The sequence below is a fragment of the Diceros bicornis genome, chromosome 21, assembly GCF_020826845.1.
Source record: "Diceros bicornis minor isolate mBicDic1 chromosome 21, mDicBic1.mat.cur, whole genome shotgun sequence".
NCBI classification, from domain to species: Eukaryota; Metazoa; Chordata; class Mammalia; order Perissodactyla; family Rhinocerotidae; genus Diceros; species Diceros bicornis.
This window is the reverse complement of record NC_080760.1, coordinates 17,502,405-17,520,408: the sequence shown is the minus strand read 5'-3', so window position 1 is coordinate 17,520,408 and position 18,004 is coordinate 17,502,405. Positions and strand designations below refer to the sequence as shown.

At 35.6% G+C, this 18,004-nt stretch overlaps 1 protein-coding gene across 3 annotated transcripts in view; it reads left to right on the top strand.

Moving 5' to 3' along the window:
• Positions 1 to 18,004, top strand: part of STK3 (serine/threonine kinase 3) — a 295,939-nt gene that overhangs the window by 57,119 nt on the left and 220,816 nt on the right. For all 3 annotated transcript variants that reach the window (XM_058564700.1, XM_058564697.1, XM_058564699.1), the window contains exon 4: positions 10,093 to 10,207. In XM_058564700.1, the coding sequence (XP_058420683.1) occupies positions 10,093 to 10,207 (115 nt within the window). The remainder of the gene's footprint in view (positions 1 to 10,092; positions 10,208 to 18,004) is intronic.

Sequence of the window (18,004 nt, the reverse complement as noted above, 5' to 3'; positions counted from 1 at the left end):
GTTTTCCCATTTTCGGAGCAAATTTATGGGTGAAAATTATTTTTGATGTTAACTGGGGGTGGTCATTTAAGTGTTTTTTATGTAATTGTTTTTACCAATTAAAACCAGTCATGTTTTATATGACTCTCATTCATTCAACAAACATTCACTGAACATCCCCAGTGGACCAGGTATTATGCCAGGATCTAGGAATACCAAGAGAACTAAGATAATGTTTTTCTTCTTGAGGGCCTGGTAATCTAGTTGAGAAGTCAGATACTTAAACAGATAACTATAATATAGCACAGTCACTACATTGACTGGTGCATGGGGTGATGTGAGAACAAGGAGGTAGGGCACCTACCTCAGCCAGGAGTCGGGAAGTCTTGAATGCTAAGGAAGAGTTAATTCAATCAGGAAATGGAAGGATGAGGGAGAGAAAAGAGAATTACAGGTAGAGATGTGAAAAGTTTGAGATTATGTCTTCCTAAGTCCCCTTGGATCCTACCACATGGTGGTCACTCAAATACTGATGGATATTACTAATTTCTGTCTGGGTGACTCAATTGGAATATCCAGAAGGAACATCACATTTAACATTCTAAAACCAAGTTTTTAATTGTTGCACACAGACCTTTCAGATTCCTTTTCTCTTAATGGCATCATCATCTGCTTAGGCTTTCAACAACAAAACTGAGAATCATCTTTGTTTCTTTTTCTGATACTTCTGATGACACTAAATCTTACAGATTCTTCTTCTGAAATGTCTTCACTATCTTTATCCTTCTCTTCATTCCTTGAAAGAAGGAATCATATTTCTTAGCGTACATTACAATGCCTAGCACTATACTTTTTGTTGAATGAATGTGAATGAATATGGTATGCACAAGAAGTATGGGGAGGAGTATTAAGGTTGAGGGAACCCTAGGGAAATCTGGTCCTTGTTCTTGTTATGTACTGTAAACTACTAAGGGAAAAGAAAAGTAAAGAATAAAAGAGGAAGAAAATATGAATAAAATTGTAGAAATTTTGTACCACTTTCTAGCAGAATGCCTTGTACATAGTAGGTATTTCTCAGATACTTGTTGAATGATTAAATAGATGGTGAAGCAGATATTGATAAAAAAATGGTTCCTGGCTTTTAGAATTGACTTTCAAATTCATACTGTACATATGAAATAGTGAAGGATCAAAAAAATTAGTAGGTTAAAAGATCCTCAAAATGCTAAAAGATAGGGCAAGTGAAAAATAAGCCAGGAAATGACAGAAGCAAGCATTACATTTTAGCTACTAATTACTAGTATTAATGTAGATGTGTTATTGAGAAATTGACATAGAAATGATTTGGAAGACAACAGTACAAATTGAGAAATTGCCACATAAAACAGTGGGATTTTGGTTAGAGAAAATGAGATTTGCATTTCTGAGATTGAAATATTTTTATAAATCTATTCAGCTGTTTGGGAATTTGGCAAATTGTCTTGATTTCTACAATCTAGGAAGAGACCAGAGAGTGTTTTAATTTTTTTTTTGTTCATTTTAGTGAATATTAAACATGTGTTTAATACTGCATTTTGCCATAAATATTTGAGGGAGCTCGTTTGCATTGTTTATTGCTGAATCTTCTGTGTTGAGTCCAGTGCTTGGCACAGAGTAGGCATTTGATAAATATTTGTTGAATGAGTAAATCATAGAATGTTAATGCTAGACTGGACCTCTGTAGGTCTGTTAGTTTAGAGTTTTTCAAATGTACTCTGCTCTATGGAGGTGCTTCTAGAGGTATTTTCCTCAAACAGTGAAGAATTGAGCAGAATGAGAAACTTAATCATAACTTTTATCTTTTTTCTCTATTGGGGCTCATTGTAAAATTTTATTTGAGGAAAAGACTTCTGGTGCTAAAACATATTTAAGAACTATTTCACAGGTACAGAAAATGAGACCTAGAGATTTTACATAAATTGTCAAAGACCACACAGCTGATTAATGACCGGGATGCTATAAGAACCCACATTTGCTGACTCCAGGGCCAGTGCTAAAGAAAGCAATGTCTATAAAAAGATTCTAGCAGTTCAAAATGAAGCACTGTCAAGGCATTGCTAGGGATGGAGGCAAGAGCTGGTCAGCAATACTTGTGAATACTATGTGCTAGGTAATGTGGATACAAGGGAACTGCAATTGACACAGACCCTACACTCCTGGTGCTTACACTCTAGGGAGGGGACTTCTCATATCTAAACAAAGAGAAATGTGTTGTTATCACATGCATCAGGGCACACAGTTATTCATTTGACTAATGCATATTGAGTACTAACTCCTGAGGGTAGATCTCATGTGCTACACATAAGAGATATAACAATGAATGAGTCTCAGACTTCAGAGGGACTTTCAGTCAGATGGAAGAGACAGATGAATGGACAGACTATTTCAGTAGTGTGATAAGAGCTGTGATGGGGTAAATATGGGGAACTGTGTGGGTTGGAAGATGTATCAAACACCTCACCATTGAGGATTCAGGGAAAGCTTCCTCAAGGAGGTCATACCCAAGCTGAGTTCTGAAGGATTACTTAGATTTGCTGAGCAGAGAGGAGAGGCAATCCCTGTGGTGGGAATAGCATATTTCTAGCTGGCCTGCTCAGAGACTTCTGCCAAAGCAGCTCCTCTCCTATCTGTTCTCTTTGCTGATGTTTCTGGGGTAAGATTCCATTTGAACACTGTTTCTGAGGCCAAAAAAAGAAAAGTTTGAAAATCACTGTATTGAAGAATTCATGATGAACTTTGGCAATTTCTATCAGTTCATGTACAGTCATGGGTCACTTAATGGTGGGGACACGTTCTAGAAATGCATTGTTAGGCAATTTTGTCATTGTAGGAATATCATAGATTGTTCTTACACAGATCTAGATGTACCTACTACACACCTAGGCTATATGGTACTAATCATATGGAACCACCATTGTATATATGGTCCATTGTTGATGAAACGTTATTGTGTGGTACGTGACTGTATGTGTATATTTGTTTTTGGGTGGACCAAGGAATAAATTGCTATAATTTAGATTTATATTGGAAACAGTTCAGTTTTCATAGGAGAATATTCACATTGCCTTGGTAAAAACACTATATTACCCCTATTAAGTTTAGAACACTATTAAGATGGTAGAAGGATGTTAATAAAACTTATGTAATGAAAAATAGCCTTTTCTTTGGTATTTTAATTATTACATGCTCATAATGGGAAGACTTTAAAAACTATATCTTAGAAAATATTTGCAAAAGACTTACCTGATAAAGGACTGTTATCCAAAATATACAAAGAATTCTTAACACTCAATAATACAGACAGCCCAATTGAAAAATGAGCCAAAGACCTTCACAGACACCTCACCAGATAATAAATACAGATGGCAAATAAGCATATGAAAAGGTGCTCCGCATCATATATCATCAGGGAAATGCAAATTTAAAACAACGAGATACCACTATACACCTATTAGAATGGCCAAAATCCAGAACACCGACAAAACCAAGTACTGGCAACAATGTGGAGGAACAGGAACTTCCATTCATTGCTGGTGGGAATGGAGAATAATACAGCCACTTTAGAAGTCAGTTTTGCAGTTTTCTTACAGGACTAAACATACTTTTAACCATATGATTCAGCAGTCATGCTCCTTGGTATTTACCGAAAGCAGTTGAAAACTTATGTCCACACAGAAACCTGCACATGGATGTTTATAGCAGCTTTATTCATAATTACCAAAAATTTGGAAGCAACTAAGATGTCCTTCAGTAAGTGAATACATAAATAAACTGTGGTATATCCACAAATGGAGTATTATTTAGCATAAAAAGAAATAAGCCATCAAGCCATGAAAAGCTTAAATGCATATTACTAAAATGAGAGAAGCCAGTGTGGAAAGACTACATACTGTATGATTCCAACTATATGATGTTCTGGAAAAGGCAAAACTATAGAGACAAGAAGATCAGTGGTTGCCATGGGTTAGGAGGGTGGGATGGATGAACAGGCAGGGCACAGAGGATTTTTTGGGCAGTGAAACTACTCTGTATGATAGTATTGTGGTAGATACAGTCAGTATACATTTGTCATAGAATGTACAACACTCATAGAATGTATACAACCAAGAGTGAACCCTACTGTAAAGTATGGACTTTGGGTGATGATGATGTGTGAAAGTAGATTCATCAGTTATAACAAATGTACCACTCTGGTGGGGGATGTTGATTTTGGGGGAGGCTATGCGTGTCTAGGGGCAGGCAGTATATGGGAAATCTCTGTAGATTTCACTCAGTTTTGCTGTGAATTGAAACCTGCTCTAAAAAATGAAAGTCTATTAAAAAAATATCTGAAGCAAGACATGGTTTTCTTCAATTAAGATGAAATTCAAGTTAATATAAAAATGTTAATTACTTTAGGCAGTAAAAATTAACATTTGAGAGCCAGCCCTGATGGCCTAGTGGTTAAAAGTTCAGATGCTCTCCGCTTTGGCGGCCTGAGTTTGGTTTCTGGGCACGGAACCATACCACTGTCTGTCGGTAGCCATGCTGTGGTGGCAGCTCACATAGAAGAACTAGAAGGACTTACAATTAGAATATACAACTATGTACTAGGGCTTTGTTGAGGGAATAAAAAAAAAGAGGGGAGATTGGCAACAGATGTTAGCTCAGGGTGAAACTTTCCAAGCAAAAGAAAAAAAAAAGATTAACATTTGAGTTTCCATAAGAAGCTTAAACATAATGATTCAGTCCAAATAACTTGTACCATGAGTAGTGCTTACATAAGGTGCAAATAGATAAAAAGAGTTTGTAGTGCTTTTTCTGTTTTTTCCCTCTGGCTTATTTCTGTTTTTATACTATTTCTATTTTGAGTTATGATATTAGAGGAAGACTGTTAGGATAAAGGGTGTAGGGGAGATGTGAAATGGAGACAGTGGCATGGAAAGGTTATGATCATTGGCATGAGATGAGAGGAAGCCAAAAAAAAACAAAAAAAGAGGGGAAGATGATATGTAGTTTCATTGGGCTGAAGGTGTTAAATAGGGGAAGGGAAGTAAATGAATGGGATGGGAGAATGAAACCATTGGCGGAAGGCACAGGAGAAAGGAGTAGAATATGGCTCATGATTGTCACCCCAGTTATCAAGGATCATGTTTCACCTTTGCTTCCTGGTGTATATTGTAATTTGACTTGTGTCTTCCTTGTCCCTCCCCCAAATGGAATTTTCAAAGTCCTGTTTGACTGTTTAACTGTACCAAGAATATACAGAATTGCTGGGTTTTTATACATTCTGTCAGTGCATACGGACATTCTTAGGCATTATGGCTGAATTAAAACTTTGTGTATTTCTTAAAATTATGTAAATAACACTGAGCTAGTGTTTTGAAGGAAACTCTCTCTTCTTCCTCTCCAGCCTTTATTAAGCAATATAGTAGTTAAAAAACAGATGTTAGGATATCTAAATAATTGTACTGTTAGCTAACTTGCCAGCTAGAGTGGACAGTGTCACGTTTGGCCCCCAACTATCCTGCATCAGATAATCCTCTTTAAATACTATTTGATTGTATTATTTTCTCGCATAAATTCTGTCAGAGGTTCCCCACTGCCTGGACTACCTTTTCTTCTTTGTTACTAGTCTAAAGTCTACCCATTTTTCTCCATAGCATCTGCCACTAGGCCATGTATGTTGTTCAGTGAATGTTTGTTGATTATTTTAAAATGGTACATGAATAAAGGGTGAATGAATTTGAATGAATGACATCTATGTCAGTGGAAACAGACTGAGTTAGAAGTCCTAGGACTTGAACTCGCTGAGCCTATTTATATCTATATTTGTAATTTTTTTTAAATGATGGTTTTAAATTTTAATCATTAATTTGCCAGTCTTAAATTTATATTCAGTGTGCGATTAAGGGGAGGCATAGTGGATAAAACAAAGAAGAAAACTTGCTTATTGTCTCCTAGCTTGCCGGTCTACATCATTATCAAATTGTGTTAAGTGTACCTCAAAAATATGTCTTCAAGTTTTTCTCTTTTCTATTTCTTCTACTGCCACTCCAAGCCACCAACATCTCTTTTTTAAAATGTAGGTTTTATTATTATTCAGGTTTGGTGAAACTGACAGATCAGGAGATAGATTGTTACAGATTGTTGTTGTTGCAGATCCCAAGACGAGGGAGCCCCCCACGCAAGGGGGAATGAGAAGAGGAGGGAGGACCATACGGGGAAGCACCAGGGTCAGTTAGGAGGCACAGGGAGAGAAGGGAAAATGTGGGCAAGAGCCTTTATTGTGGTTTCTCTGGGAAGGAATGGATGAGACAGGGTAAACAGGTGTAGAATTGACTAGTTTGAATAATGTCACTGGGCTCTGGGGCATGAGGTTGCCCCCTAGTTGTCTGGTATGTGGCCTTGGGGTGATTAGGGCAAGGGAATACTGGCCTTGGAGGTGGTGGGGGTATGGACTCCAGATTGGTTTGTTTGCCTATGAACAGTACACTCACAGGTGCTATCTCTGGGAATCAGCTAACCCTGAGAGGAACAGTGGTGGCATTGTCAGCAGGTCCCAGATGTGAAAGCATCACAAGTACAGAAAGTAAAAAGATTGGCTTAATACTATCTTTTGCATGCATAGACTAACGTAACCTTCTAACTGGTCTACCTGTGTCCATATTTGCTTTCTTACAATCTAGCTTTGATGCAGCAGCCAGAGAACTCTTGAAAGTAAAATTGGATCGTATCATTCCTCTGCTTAAAATTCTTCTCTGATCTTTTCTTGCATATCTAATAAAGCACAATCTCCTTACGCTGCTTTTGAGGCCTTTCGTTATCAGGCTCCTGCCTCCATCTGCAACTACATTGTATTCTACCTTATTCTTCACTCACTTTCTTCTAGGCACACTGATCTTTTGATTCCTTGTAAATGATTTGCTCTTTCCTCAGGGCCTTTGCACAGACAGTTCTTGGTGCCTGGATGCTCTTTATCTGGTTAACTTCTAGCCAACCTTTGAATCTTAGCTTAAATGTTATTCCTTTGGGGAGGCCTGAATCAGGTCCCTTGTGTTAATTTTTCTATGATTGTTCGTTTGCTCACTTACTCATTGCTTTTGTTTGTACATATAAGAAGGGAAGACTGAGGATAAAATGGAAGGCAAGACAGATTGTTACCTATCCTCATGGAGCTTCTTTTCTTCTGGGGCAGGCAGATAAAAGTCAATCACAAAGTAATTACAAGATGTTATAAGTACTTTAAAATAAAGTATTGGTATAGAAGATGTCAGAGGATGGCCAATAGTAGACTACTATTATATATAAACAGTTGAAGCATTTCTTTCTTTTGCAAATCTAATTTGTAATCCATAGCCACTCAATGGAGAGAGGATATTTTATTGTTAAAGCTCACCCATGTCTACTTTCAAAGTTTTTTAATATATTCCAGTGCTTCCCAAGTCAGGGGCTACTATGGAATATGGATGTTATTCCATTCTGTCATATGAACTAGGAGCAATGTTGTTTGCAGAAATGATGAATGCAAAATAAAGTCTCAGCCAGTTTATCTCATAGCACCCCTCCTTCTCTTCTTACCACAGTTAATAATTATATTTATTTGTGGGCTTACTTCTCTAATACCTGTGTATTTCATGCTGGTATATGCTATATGAAAGTCAGAATTGTGTGGTTCATCACTGCATAGTGAACATCTGATCTAATGCCTGGCTTAAGGAGAGGGACAGTGAATGAATGTTGAATGAATGACAGAAACTGTATTTGGCTATGTGTCCTTAATGTGGCTGTTTAGGTCTATCTGCTTAAATTCTTTTCCAAGTTCAAGTTATTGAAGCCATGTTTCGTGATACAGAACTGTTGGATCTTGATCCATCTACTTGATTGTGTTTTAGAATGGGCCACGAAGTATTTTTTGAAGAGAATTTTACCTTTCCCCAAAGGCATTCTCTGCCTAAGAGAGAGCTGCCTTTTCAGGTAGCTGCCCAGGTTAAAATCCCTAATTTTCATAAGAGTTGTCAATCCTACCCTTAGAATTGCTAATTACTTAGTGTATATTGTGAGATAATAGATAGATTTTTCTGTGTGCTTTTCAGTGAACATAATCTTGAACTCATTGCTGCTCAACACTTTTCAAAGTTTTGAGTGAGAAAATGAATATTTAAATAAGTTCTCTGAAGGATATACAGTCTATCTTCTGGAGTGAAGCTTGGCTGTGGGTCTATATCAAAGTCACCTATAGAGCTTTTTAAAAGATCTTCTGAATTAGAACCTCTAAGGTGTGGGGCCTGGTGGTTCTGACGCACAGACAGGTCGAAGAGGTGTACTCTCTGTAAAGGTTTCTACACAGGCACTCATACCCCAAAGAAGTGTATGTAAAGAAAGCTTTTTTATGTTTCCCATAAGTTGAAGTTCTGGGTCTTTAAATTAGTTTCATTTGTTTGTAAACAAGCACTTTTCTTAAATGGTTCAGTGAACGTTTATGAACTCCTAATATGTACTTTCCATTCCCAACACCTAGCAAAGTTGAGTATGTTTGCAAATTTAACCTGTGAGATGGCGAGTAATGAGAGATGTGGGTAGAGAGGTAGACTTTGAAAGCTTTTGTATGTGATATGAAGCAGTTAAGATTTTTTTCTTTTGGTAATGGAGAGCTACTGGATTTTTTTTTTTTAATCAGGAGAGCAATGAGCAATATGATCAGCTTATTTCACTTTTGTTTTAAAGGAAGGTAACCTTGTCAACTATATGAAGGATAGATTTGAATGGGGGAGAAAACTGACAGGGAGATCAGTTGGGAGGCAAGTCTGTGCAAGAGGTGACGAGGAGCAGTAGGGATAAAACAGGATTGAATTCTAGCCCTGTAGCTACCTGTTTTAGTTTAAGCCCTTAAACTCCAACCAGTCTGCTCTACCCTTGACTTCAAGACTTAGCTAAAATTGTAAAGGCTCTACTGAGAAGTCTTTCCTGACAGCCTTCTCTTCACCTCTTCTTTTAGTGGTCTCTTTATGGTGGTCTTTTATAGTACTTGCCATCTTTTGATGTTATTTTTTTCTTATTTGATTCCTAAGTCTTATTTATCTTATACTGATGCCACTTTTCATGATAGCTGCTACTAGGTAGAAATATCTATTGAACAAGTTGTCCCTTAAACATGCCATTCTTGGTTTTTCCCTTTCTATTTTTGTGTCTTTGCTCATGGCCTTTCTCTTTTCCTATATTTGTTCCCTATCCACATTTTGAGGTTTTAACCTTTTTTTCTTAATTCAAGTCCCACCCTGTTTACAAAGTTCTCTCTGATGGCTCCACCATGGTCACTTCCTCCTTTGAGCTCTTGTAGCATTTAAGCTGTGTACTTCTTATTTTATACTACTTTATATTTTTCATCTTTTTATGTATTCTGTGAATATGGATACACTGGCTCTTTGAGTTGGGTAAGATGTTTTACCAATCAGTGTATATAGCATACCCTTAATAAATATTAGTGGTAATGGACATTTGTCCCTTTCTAAGTCTTCCTAAAAACAACTTGGTTATAAACATAGTTTATTCTGTTCTGAAGGATGTAAAACCTCAGTTCAGAAATATTTTAAATTTTAATAATTGTAGTTATCTGAATTTAAAGCAAAAAATAAATTATAATTATTTTTTCTCCAGAATTTTAAAGGCCAAAAAACTTTTTTGGCCTCATTGAAATATAGAGTATTTTAAAGTTGTGTGTTAATATTTGACTGAATGCAAAATCCTTTAGAAGATTTATATTTAAAATTCTTTAGTTAAAGGAAAACATTTTCATTCATTCCTTGTGTTGAATAGTAAGTCCTTTGCCAAAACAGCCTTATTTTCTTGGGACTCACTCAGAACATTTGAGCCTCCTCTGGTTTGTAATCCTGTTAAATTTCATCCATGAATTAAAGCCTAATTCTGCACAGTTGGTGAACCCTACATATAGACAATTCGATGTATAATAGAAATTTACTCATTAAGTTTACTTATTGGAACATTATAAAATGTTGAAAATGCTTTGTATTGGGATTAAGAAATACTTTTCTTTGGGAATTAACTAAGTTTAATTATTTATATATTTTTCTTTAGCCCATATGTTGTAAAGTACTATGGCAGTTACTTTAAGAACACAGACCTCTGGATTGTTATGGAGTACTGTGGAGCTGGCTCTGTCTCGGACATAATTAGATTACGAAACAAAACAGTAAGTATTTCTAAATTGTTTTGCTAATCTCGTTTCTAAAGATTCATATTTTAGAATCTGAGTAGGTAGTATTTTGTTATAAAGAAAATATTAGTGTGAAAAAAGAAAAGGTTTTACAGTGTGAAGGGATCTGGTACAAGGTGTGAAAATCAGCCACATATCTTTGTATGACAAATTTAGGAGTCATATGATTGTTTAATTTATTTATTACGATGATTTTTGGTAAGCCACTGAGAAACTATCATGGTACTCCTCGTCTTCATTTGGAATCAGTGTGCATATTTTTTATTAATGTGAGTTCAATGAATTATGGCTAGAATATTATTTAAAGTTCATACTATTCATGGTATTTCTTTAAGTTTTTCTGTATTATAATCTATGGCTGGTAAACAGTTGAAGTTTTATGTTTCTGAATTTTTAAAAATAATTGAAAAACAGTTTTTGTCTTTATTTTCCCAAATATTATCAGGATGTTTGAAAGTGATAGAGCTAGCTCATAATTTTTATTTTTGTGAATTCAGCTTAGTGAACACCAATGTTATTTAATAACAGCTTTTTATGGTTATGTTTTAACACTAAGTAAAAGAGCTATTTACAAAATTGTTTACTTTAGGCTACCAACGCATCTAGTTTACTTGGATAATTTATAAGGACAAAAGTGACCTTTTTATCTGTGAATGACTAAGAATAATAATCAGTGAAATAATTTGTAACTCTGTAGAATGGTAACCCATATGACATGACTATATTCCGTTATTGTATGTTGTCAGACATGTTTCAGTAAAATACGTTCAGAAAAATACTTAACTGCTTGAGTCAATTTGTGGTTAACCAGAATCATTTTAAAGTTTGATTGGGGAAGTACGTTGTAAGTTTATCCTACTAATTTTTTTTCTCTTAGACAAAATAAAGTAAATAGGATTTTTTTTAAAGGACGTGAAACAGAAGTTAAAGTAATCCCTGTTTTGACAGAATGGATTAAGTGATTTGTGACATTCTAATTACATATTTTAGAATTTCTATGGTGCTTAACTAGCATTTATGTAAATCAGATGACTCTTGAGTGGCAGAACAATGGTCTAATTGAAAATAATTATATTCTAGTTAGAGAAGTGTTTTAAAACATTTCAGGCTAAACTCAGTACATTTGGGTCTGGGTGGCATGGAAGAGTCTTATTCCTAGATAAGAAAAAGAACCCAGAGCTGCAGGAGATGGATCAGGAGCTGTAGGTATATTGTCTCTGGGAGTTGCATTGATAACAGCTCCTGTTAAATCTCAAGAATATTTGTATCCTACTTTTCCTTAATTTATGTATTATCTAAAAAGAGTACCATTGTTGTGAAGGTTAGCAATATTATAAGGATATGTAGCATCCTTTTTTTTAAATGCCTGGATGTTGTAAATATTTGTCATTTTATAGGAATGATAATCTTCATTTTCTGAATTTCAGAGGCATGGCTGTTACTGAGTGGCTGGCTTTCAAAAATGTGACCATGAAACAGTTGTCTTTAATCTATTAAAACCCACTCTAGTAGTGGATTGTTTTCATGGCCACAGAACGATCTTTTCCTAAGAGTCTGGGAACTTTTTTTTTCTTAGGGTTTATATACTGTTTTGTTTTTTGTTATATGCTTTGTTGTTTTTGTTCTATATACATTTTAAACAGCAGAAGGCATTCTTATTATTGTTTTATGTTGTCAGTGTTTGTGTTTATATTTATGCTTTTTACGGCTCTTTATCCTTTTCTGCATTTCTTAGTTGCCTGAAGAAAAATGTCCTTTAGTGGTTCCTTCTGTGTGGTAATGATGGTGATAAGATCTCAGGTTTTTTTGTATGAAAATGTTATTTCACTTCTTTTTTGAATGATGTATTTGCTGGGTAAAGAATTCTAGGTTGGCAGTTTCTTTTAGATTTTTGATTTGTTTTTGATAAAAATGACTCTTGGAAAACCACCTAAGTAACATACTTTTTGTAGAATTATGCTTGTTTTTGAAAGAAATATCATTAGGAATGAAGTGTTCTTGATTTTTGATTATCAATTCCTATCTATTTTTTTTTTAATTTTATTTATTTTATTTTTTTCCCCCAAAGCCCCAGTAGACAGTTGTATGTCATAGCTGCACATCCTTCTAGTTGCTGCATGTGGGATGCGGCCTCAGCATGGCCGGAGAAGCGGTGCATCGGTGCGCGCCCGGGATCCGAACCCTGGGCTGCCAGCAGCGGAGCGCGTGCACTTAACCGCTAAGCCACGGAGCCGGCCCAATTCCTATCTATTTTTAATCAAGTGATTCCTTGAAAACTAAAGGCACAGGAAAAAACATTTGATTAAGTTACACACCTTTTAAAAAACATTTAAGTTCAATCTTTTTAGCCTGAGGTGTAACACCGTTTATCTTACCTCTATCCTATCTGTACAACTTCATAACTTGTCACTTTTATTATGCTCTTTAGACTCCATAATAAGAACTGGCTCCTAGAATAACCACTGGATTTGTATTTTGTTGTTTTGGTATATGCTATTGCCTCATCTTCTCCCTTCCCTTTCCATGTTTCCCATACCCCCAGTCTTTGCCTAGTGAATTTGCATCCATGAAGGACTAGCTCAAATATCACCTCCTCTTTGAAACTTTTCCTATTTTCCCAGCTAGTTTCTTAACTATTTCATAATTGGTAATTGATTGATTAATTAATTAGGTAAGTCTTTATTGCATATTCACTCTTACATAAAGAAAGAGCACAATGAATATCTGCCATTATTATTATAATTATTATTATTATTATTATTTTACATATTTTGACTACTAGGTAGACTGAACATGTTTTCATATGTGTATTGGCTCTTTTATTCCCTTTTTGTGCCTGTCCTTTGCCTTTGCCATTGTGTTTTGCTGTTGTTGGCCTGTTTCTTATCAGTTTTCAGGATTGCCTGACAGTTTGCTAATAGTTATATGAGCACTTCTCATATCATTTTAAAAGTCATAAAATCAATTACTGATTATCAAAATATATATTAAAGAAGGAGCTTCAAAATATCTCTTTCAGAGTTTTTATGCCTTTACTTATACTTTTTCTTTGGGAAACATCTAGGAAAAGATAAAGGCATAGAATTAAGTTTGGGGGTTAATTAGGCATATTCCAGTGATTGGAACTGGGGTTGAGTAGCAAAGGGTTGTGATTGTGTCTATTTAAGTGCTGCTGCTTAACATGGGGCAGATCATAGAGTTGCATTGGAGCTAATAATGAATGGTAATTGTGGTAGTTAATGGTAGTGGTACTAGAAGTAGGATGAAGGTGAAACTCTCCTATATTCTAATGGGTAATAAAGGTTTCTCTGAGTCTCCTCATTGCATTATGAGTAAATATCACTATTTATTAGTATGCATTGAATCTGGGTTTATAAATATTGAGGGATCCATAAATAAATATATATGAGTTAAATTCCTGATTTCTGTGATCAAACTCACAAATATAGCTTAAGTCCTGGTATCATGTATATTTAGTAACTGACTTTTTTTTTTTTAAAGATTTCTTTTTTTTTTTTTAATAATTTTATTTATTTTTCCCCCAAAGCCCCAGTAGGTAGTTGTATGTCATAGTTGCACATCCTTCTAGTTGCTGTATGTGGGATGCGGCCTCAGCATGGCCAGAGAAGCGGTGCGTCGGTGTGCGCCCGGGATCCGAACCCGGGCCGCCAGCAGCGGAGCTCTTGCACTTAACCACTAAGCCACGGGGCCGGCCCAGTAACTGACTTTTTTTTACGTAAAATTTTAACCATCTTTTAAGTTTGGTGAAACCTATGTGTAGATGGCTATACTGTGGCATCCTGTACTGGGAAATCACATTTAATTCGTCAGCTTTTAGAGTTCAGGAGAAGAGTAGTTGCAGTTGTATACCCCTACTATAAGCCACTCAAGGGCAGAAATTTTTATATGTTCATCTTGGAAATATTCCAGTACCTGGAACAGCTACTGGCATCTAGCAAACTTTTGATAAATATCCTGTTAAACTGAAACAGGATCAATTCCTTGGCTGCGTATCCTGTGAGTATCAAACAACCCTACCCACCTATTCAGTGTTATATTTTTGTAGGTAATTTTCGTGGCTACTACTGTTTAGTGTTAATAATGTAGGTTATTGAATAGATATGCTGATATACCAAAGAAAGGCCGTAAAAAGCGTGCTTACTGGTAACCTTGGAATGTGTGAAATAACAGCATCTGTTGCATTAGTTCCCTGATTTTTGCATAAGTTATATATGTATATGAATTTAATTTTTTGCTTGTTTTTCCAAGTGTATATCTTGATAACTTGAACCTTAGGCCTCCTTTGGCTGATGAAAAAGAAACTTGTCTTTTTGTTGTTGTTAATGGAAGTTACTGTTGGTATTATTTTTTTGAGTGTTTTCAAGTTTAAAAAGAATAAAAGTCTAGTATTTATGGGAACAAATAAATAAAATACTTTTTTATTATGGGAATAATTTTGAAGATTTTCTTGAGAAAATATTTTTTAAAAAACAATATATTTTATATTAAATGTCATTTTAACATCTAAACTTTTATGCATCTCAAGTATTATATACTATAAACTAGAAATACACAACTCTGTGAAATTGAAGCTTTTTAAAGATTATATTTTTGATTAGAGACTTCAAGACGATCTTTACTTACATAATTGTTAAGCTATGCCTTGACATATGGAAGAAATAGAGTCTATGTCTTAGATACTTATTGTGTACTTGGAAGTATTCTAAAAAAATACCTAAGGTTATTCTCTCCCATCTTGGCCCATGTTTTGATTTGACCACTTATTTTAATTTAACCTAGCACTATGGATTTTAATTTTGGCTCTTCCACAGACTAGTTTTATGATCTGTGCAAGTCATGTAACTGACAAGAACTTCAGCTTCTTCATGTGTTAAATAATAAGTAACATTTGGGTAGTGCTTTACATTTTACTTGGCATTTTTATTAATATTTTGGTTGAATGGAAAGGTTGAAAACACATTTATTGATCTAGGCCTAGTGCTCTGCACTAGAGATCCGAATAACTAATAAATGTACTGCTGTTGTTGCATTGTTTACATACTAGTTGAGGCAACACACAATGTAAAAAGCTAAATTTTGTTTCTGTAAAGAGTTAGAGTTCTTTAGAAGCAGTAAAGGAAATGCACTTAACCTACCATGGAAGTTCAGAGAAACCTTCATAGGAAAGAGAACTCCTTAGCAGATTCTTGGAAGAGGAGGAGTCATCATCTGTCCTTAGAATGCAAGCTCCACAAGAGCAGGGTTTTTTCGTCTTTGTTCACCGTTTCATCTTTGCTCCTAGGACAGCCTGGCATGTAGGATGCTCGGTAAATAGTTTTTTTGGTTGCATGCATGCATGAATGAATGAATGAATGAGTCAGAGAAGAAAGGGCAAAGAATATCTTGGAAGAGGAAACGATGGTATGCTAAAATTATATTTCCATCTCTGCAAGTCCTGTTTCATACTCTTGGGTCACCTGAAGAATGTTCGCAGCATCTGGTTTAAAATGGATTTTTTTCTCACACTTAATTGCTCAAAATCATTGCCATATTTTAGTTTGATGGACCTATGTTAGGATCATGATGTTGTTACATAAGTTTTTGTTTTTCCTTTTTTGTGTTGAAATAAGTAGCGTATGCCATCTTTATCATTTAGCTAATGTCTTCTAGCTTCTTAACTCATTTTATCTGTTTCCTGGAATTGATGTGATTCTTCTTTGAGAAGACGTTCTTTGGAGCTTCCTGATTTCTTGTTCTAATGCGGACTCATTGCTTTTTAGGTCTGCTGTACAGCTGCATCTTTGGAATTTCTTTTCACTGGACTCCTGGGTTAGTGCCACCCTTTTCTTGTATATTTCCTATTTCCTTGGTTTTCACCCTTGTTTTGTATTCTTCCTAAACTATCTTCTTCATAATACAAGAACAGGAGGTCAACTATTTGAGTCCTTGCGTATCTGAAAATATCTTTATTTTGCTTTCACACTTGATAGATAGTTAGCTTAGGTAGAATTTTACATTGAAAATAAGTTTCTCTCAGAACTTTGAGAGCTTTCCTCCTTTATCTTCTAGCATCCAGTGTTGCTATCGTTATAGCTAATGCCTGTCTATTTGTAGGTGTTTTCCCCCCAATCTGGAACTTTTTAGACTTTTTTCTTATCCTGATATTTCTGATGTTGCACAAGGAACAAGATATTTCATGAGGATGTGCCTAGATGTGAGTCCTTTTTATTAGTTATGCTCAGCATGCAGTAGTTTCTTTCAAATAAACACTTGTGTCTTTCTTTAGCTTTGGAAAAATTTCTTTGGTAATTTCCCCCTCTGTTTTCTTCATTGGATGATGAATCTCCTGAATTTTACTCTTTTTTTTTTTCTCGTAGGTTTTCTGCCTCTTTTTGTCTTTTTGCCTTTTAAGGGTGGGGTAGGAGGTGGTTTCTTCAACTTTATTTTTTGACCCTTCTAATTGAACTTTTTATTTTAGCATTTATATTTTAATTTACAAGAACTCTTTCACTTTTGATTATTCCTTTTTCATAACATCTTGATGCTAAGATATGGATACAAAAGCTTTTCTAATCTAAGAAAAATAAGTTTTTGGAAAAGTTATTTTCTGTTTCCTGAATCATCCCTGTTTCCTCTGGGGTTATTGTTCACTTGTTTTATTTATCCTGGTCTTGCCTGTGGCAGGCTGACCTGCAGGAAGGCTGACTAGCACTCACTGGAAGCATTGGGACAATGCTCTTTGACTGGCAGGTATAATGTTGGGGTGATTGGACTGGGAACTGGCTTTTAGGGGAAAGGGCCCACAGAGGCACTTTGTTCAGTTTCTTGAGAGAGGAGCCACTGCCCTCCCCTTGCCTTTTTTGGTTTAGGGATAAATGCCAGAATGCATGTAATCTGCTTGTACAGGGTCAGGGTAGGATGAGGAGCCGACTCTTGTTCCGTTTTCTTCTTTTCAGCTTTCATGGAAAAGCTAACCACCTTTTCCATGTGCTTTCTCACTCCTGCCCTCCCTACCCAGTGGTTCTAACTTCGAGGGCCCCTGGAGTTTACTTGGTAATCACTCCTTTTGTTGCAGACCCCTTCTTTGCCTGTGACTCCATAGAAATGCTTCTAAATTTATTGTATTCTCCTGTGATGATTCTTTTATTATTATTTTATTTTTTAAAAATTCTCTATCAGTTTAATGGGATTTCAGGAGGAGGAGAGACAAATAAATAAACAACTACAAATTCAGGTTGGTTTTTGAACCTGAATCAATACTATTTCCCCCCTCCCCCTTGCCTTATGTATACTATATGTACTTGCATATTCTTAGGTTAGTACAACTACTTTGAGGAGTAATTTGATAAACTCTTATAAAGTTGAATCTATATGCACCCTAGGATCTATCCAGCAGTTCTCCTCTTCTATCTGTACCCTAGAGGAATCCTAGCACAGTGTTACAGTGTGACATGGAAGAATGCTGTCACAACAGAAAATTAGAAGCAAATTTAAATGTTGATCAGCACTGGACCCTGGACTATAGGGTTGCTGTTGTTCTTTCAGTTTCCATAATTTTGTAGCCCTTTGGTGAAGGCAAACTGAGAGTAGTGTTCTGGTTGAAACCTTTCAGAGTACCTAGTACCCAGCTGTATAGATGAGAATGACATTAAAATACCACATAAATTTTGTCTTAAAACTTATATGAACATTCAGTTTGGTTGGTATATAAGAGAAATTTTTAATATCTGCCTTTACTAGGAGTAGATGTATTTCTGTGATATTGGGGTGGTG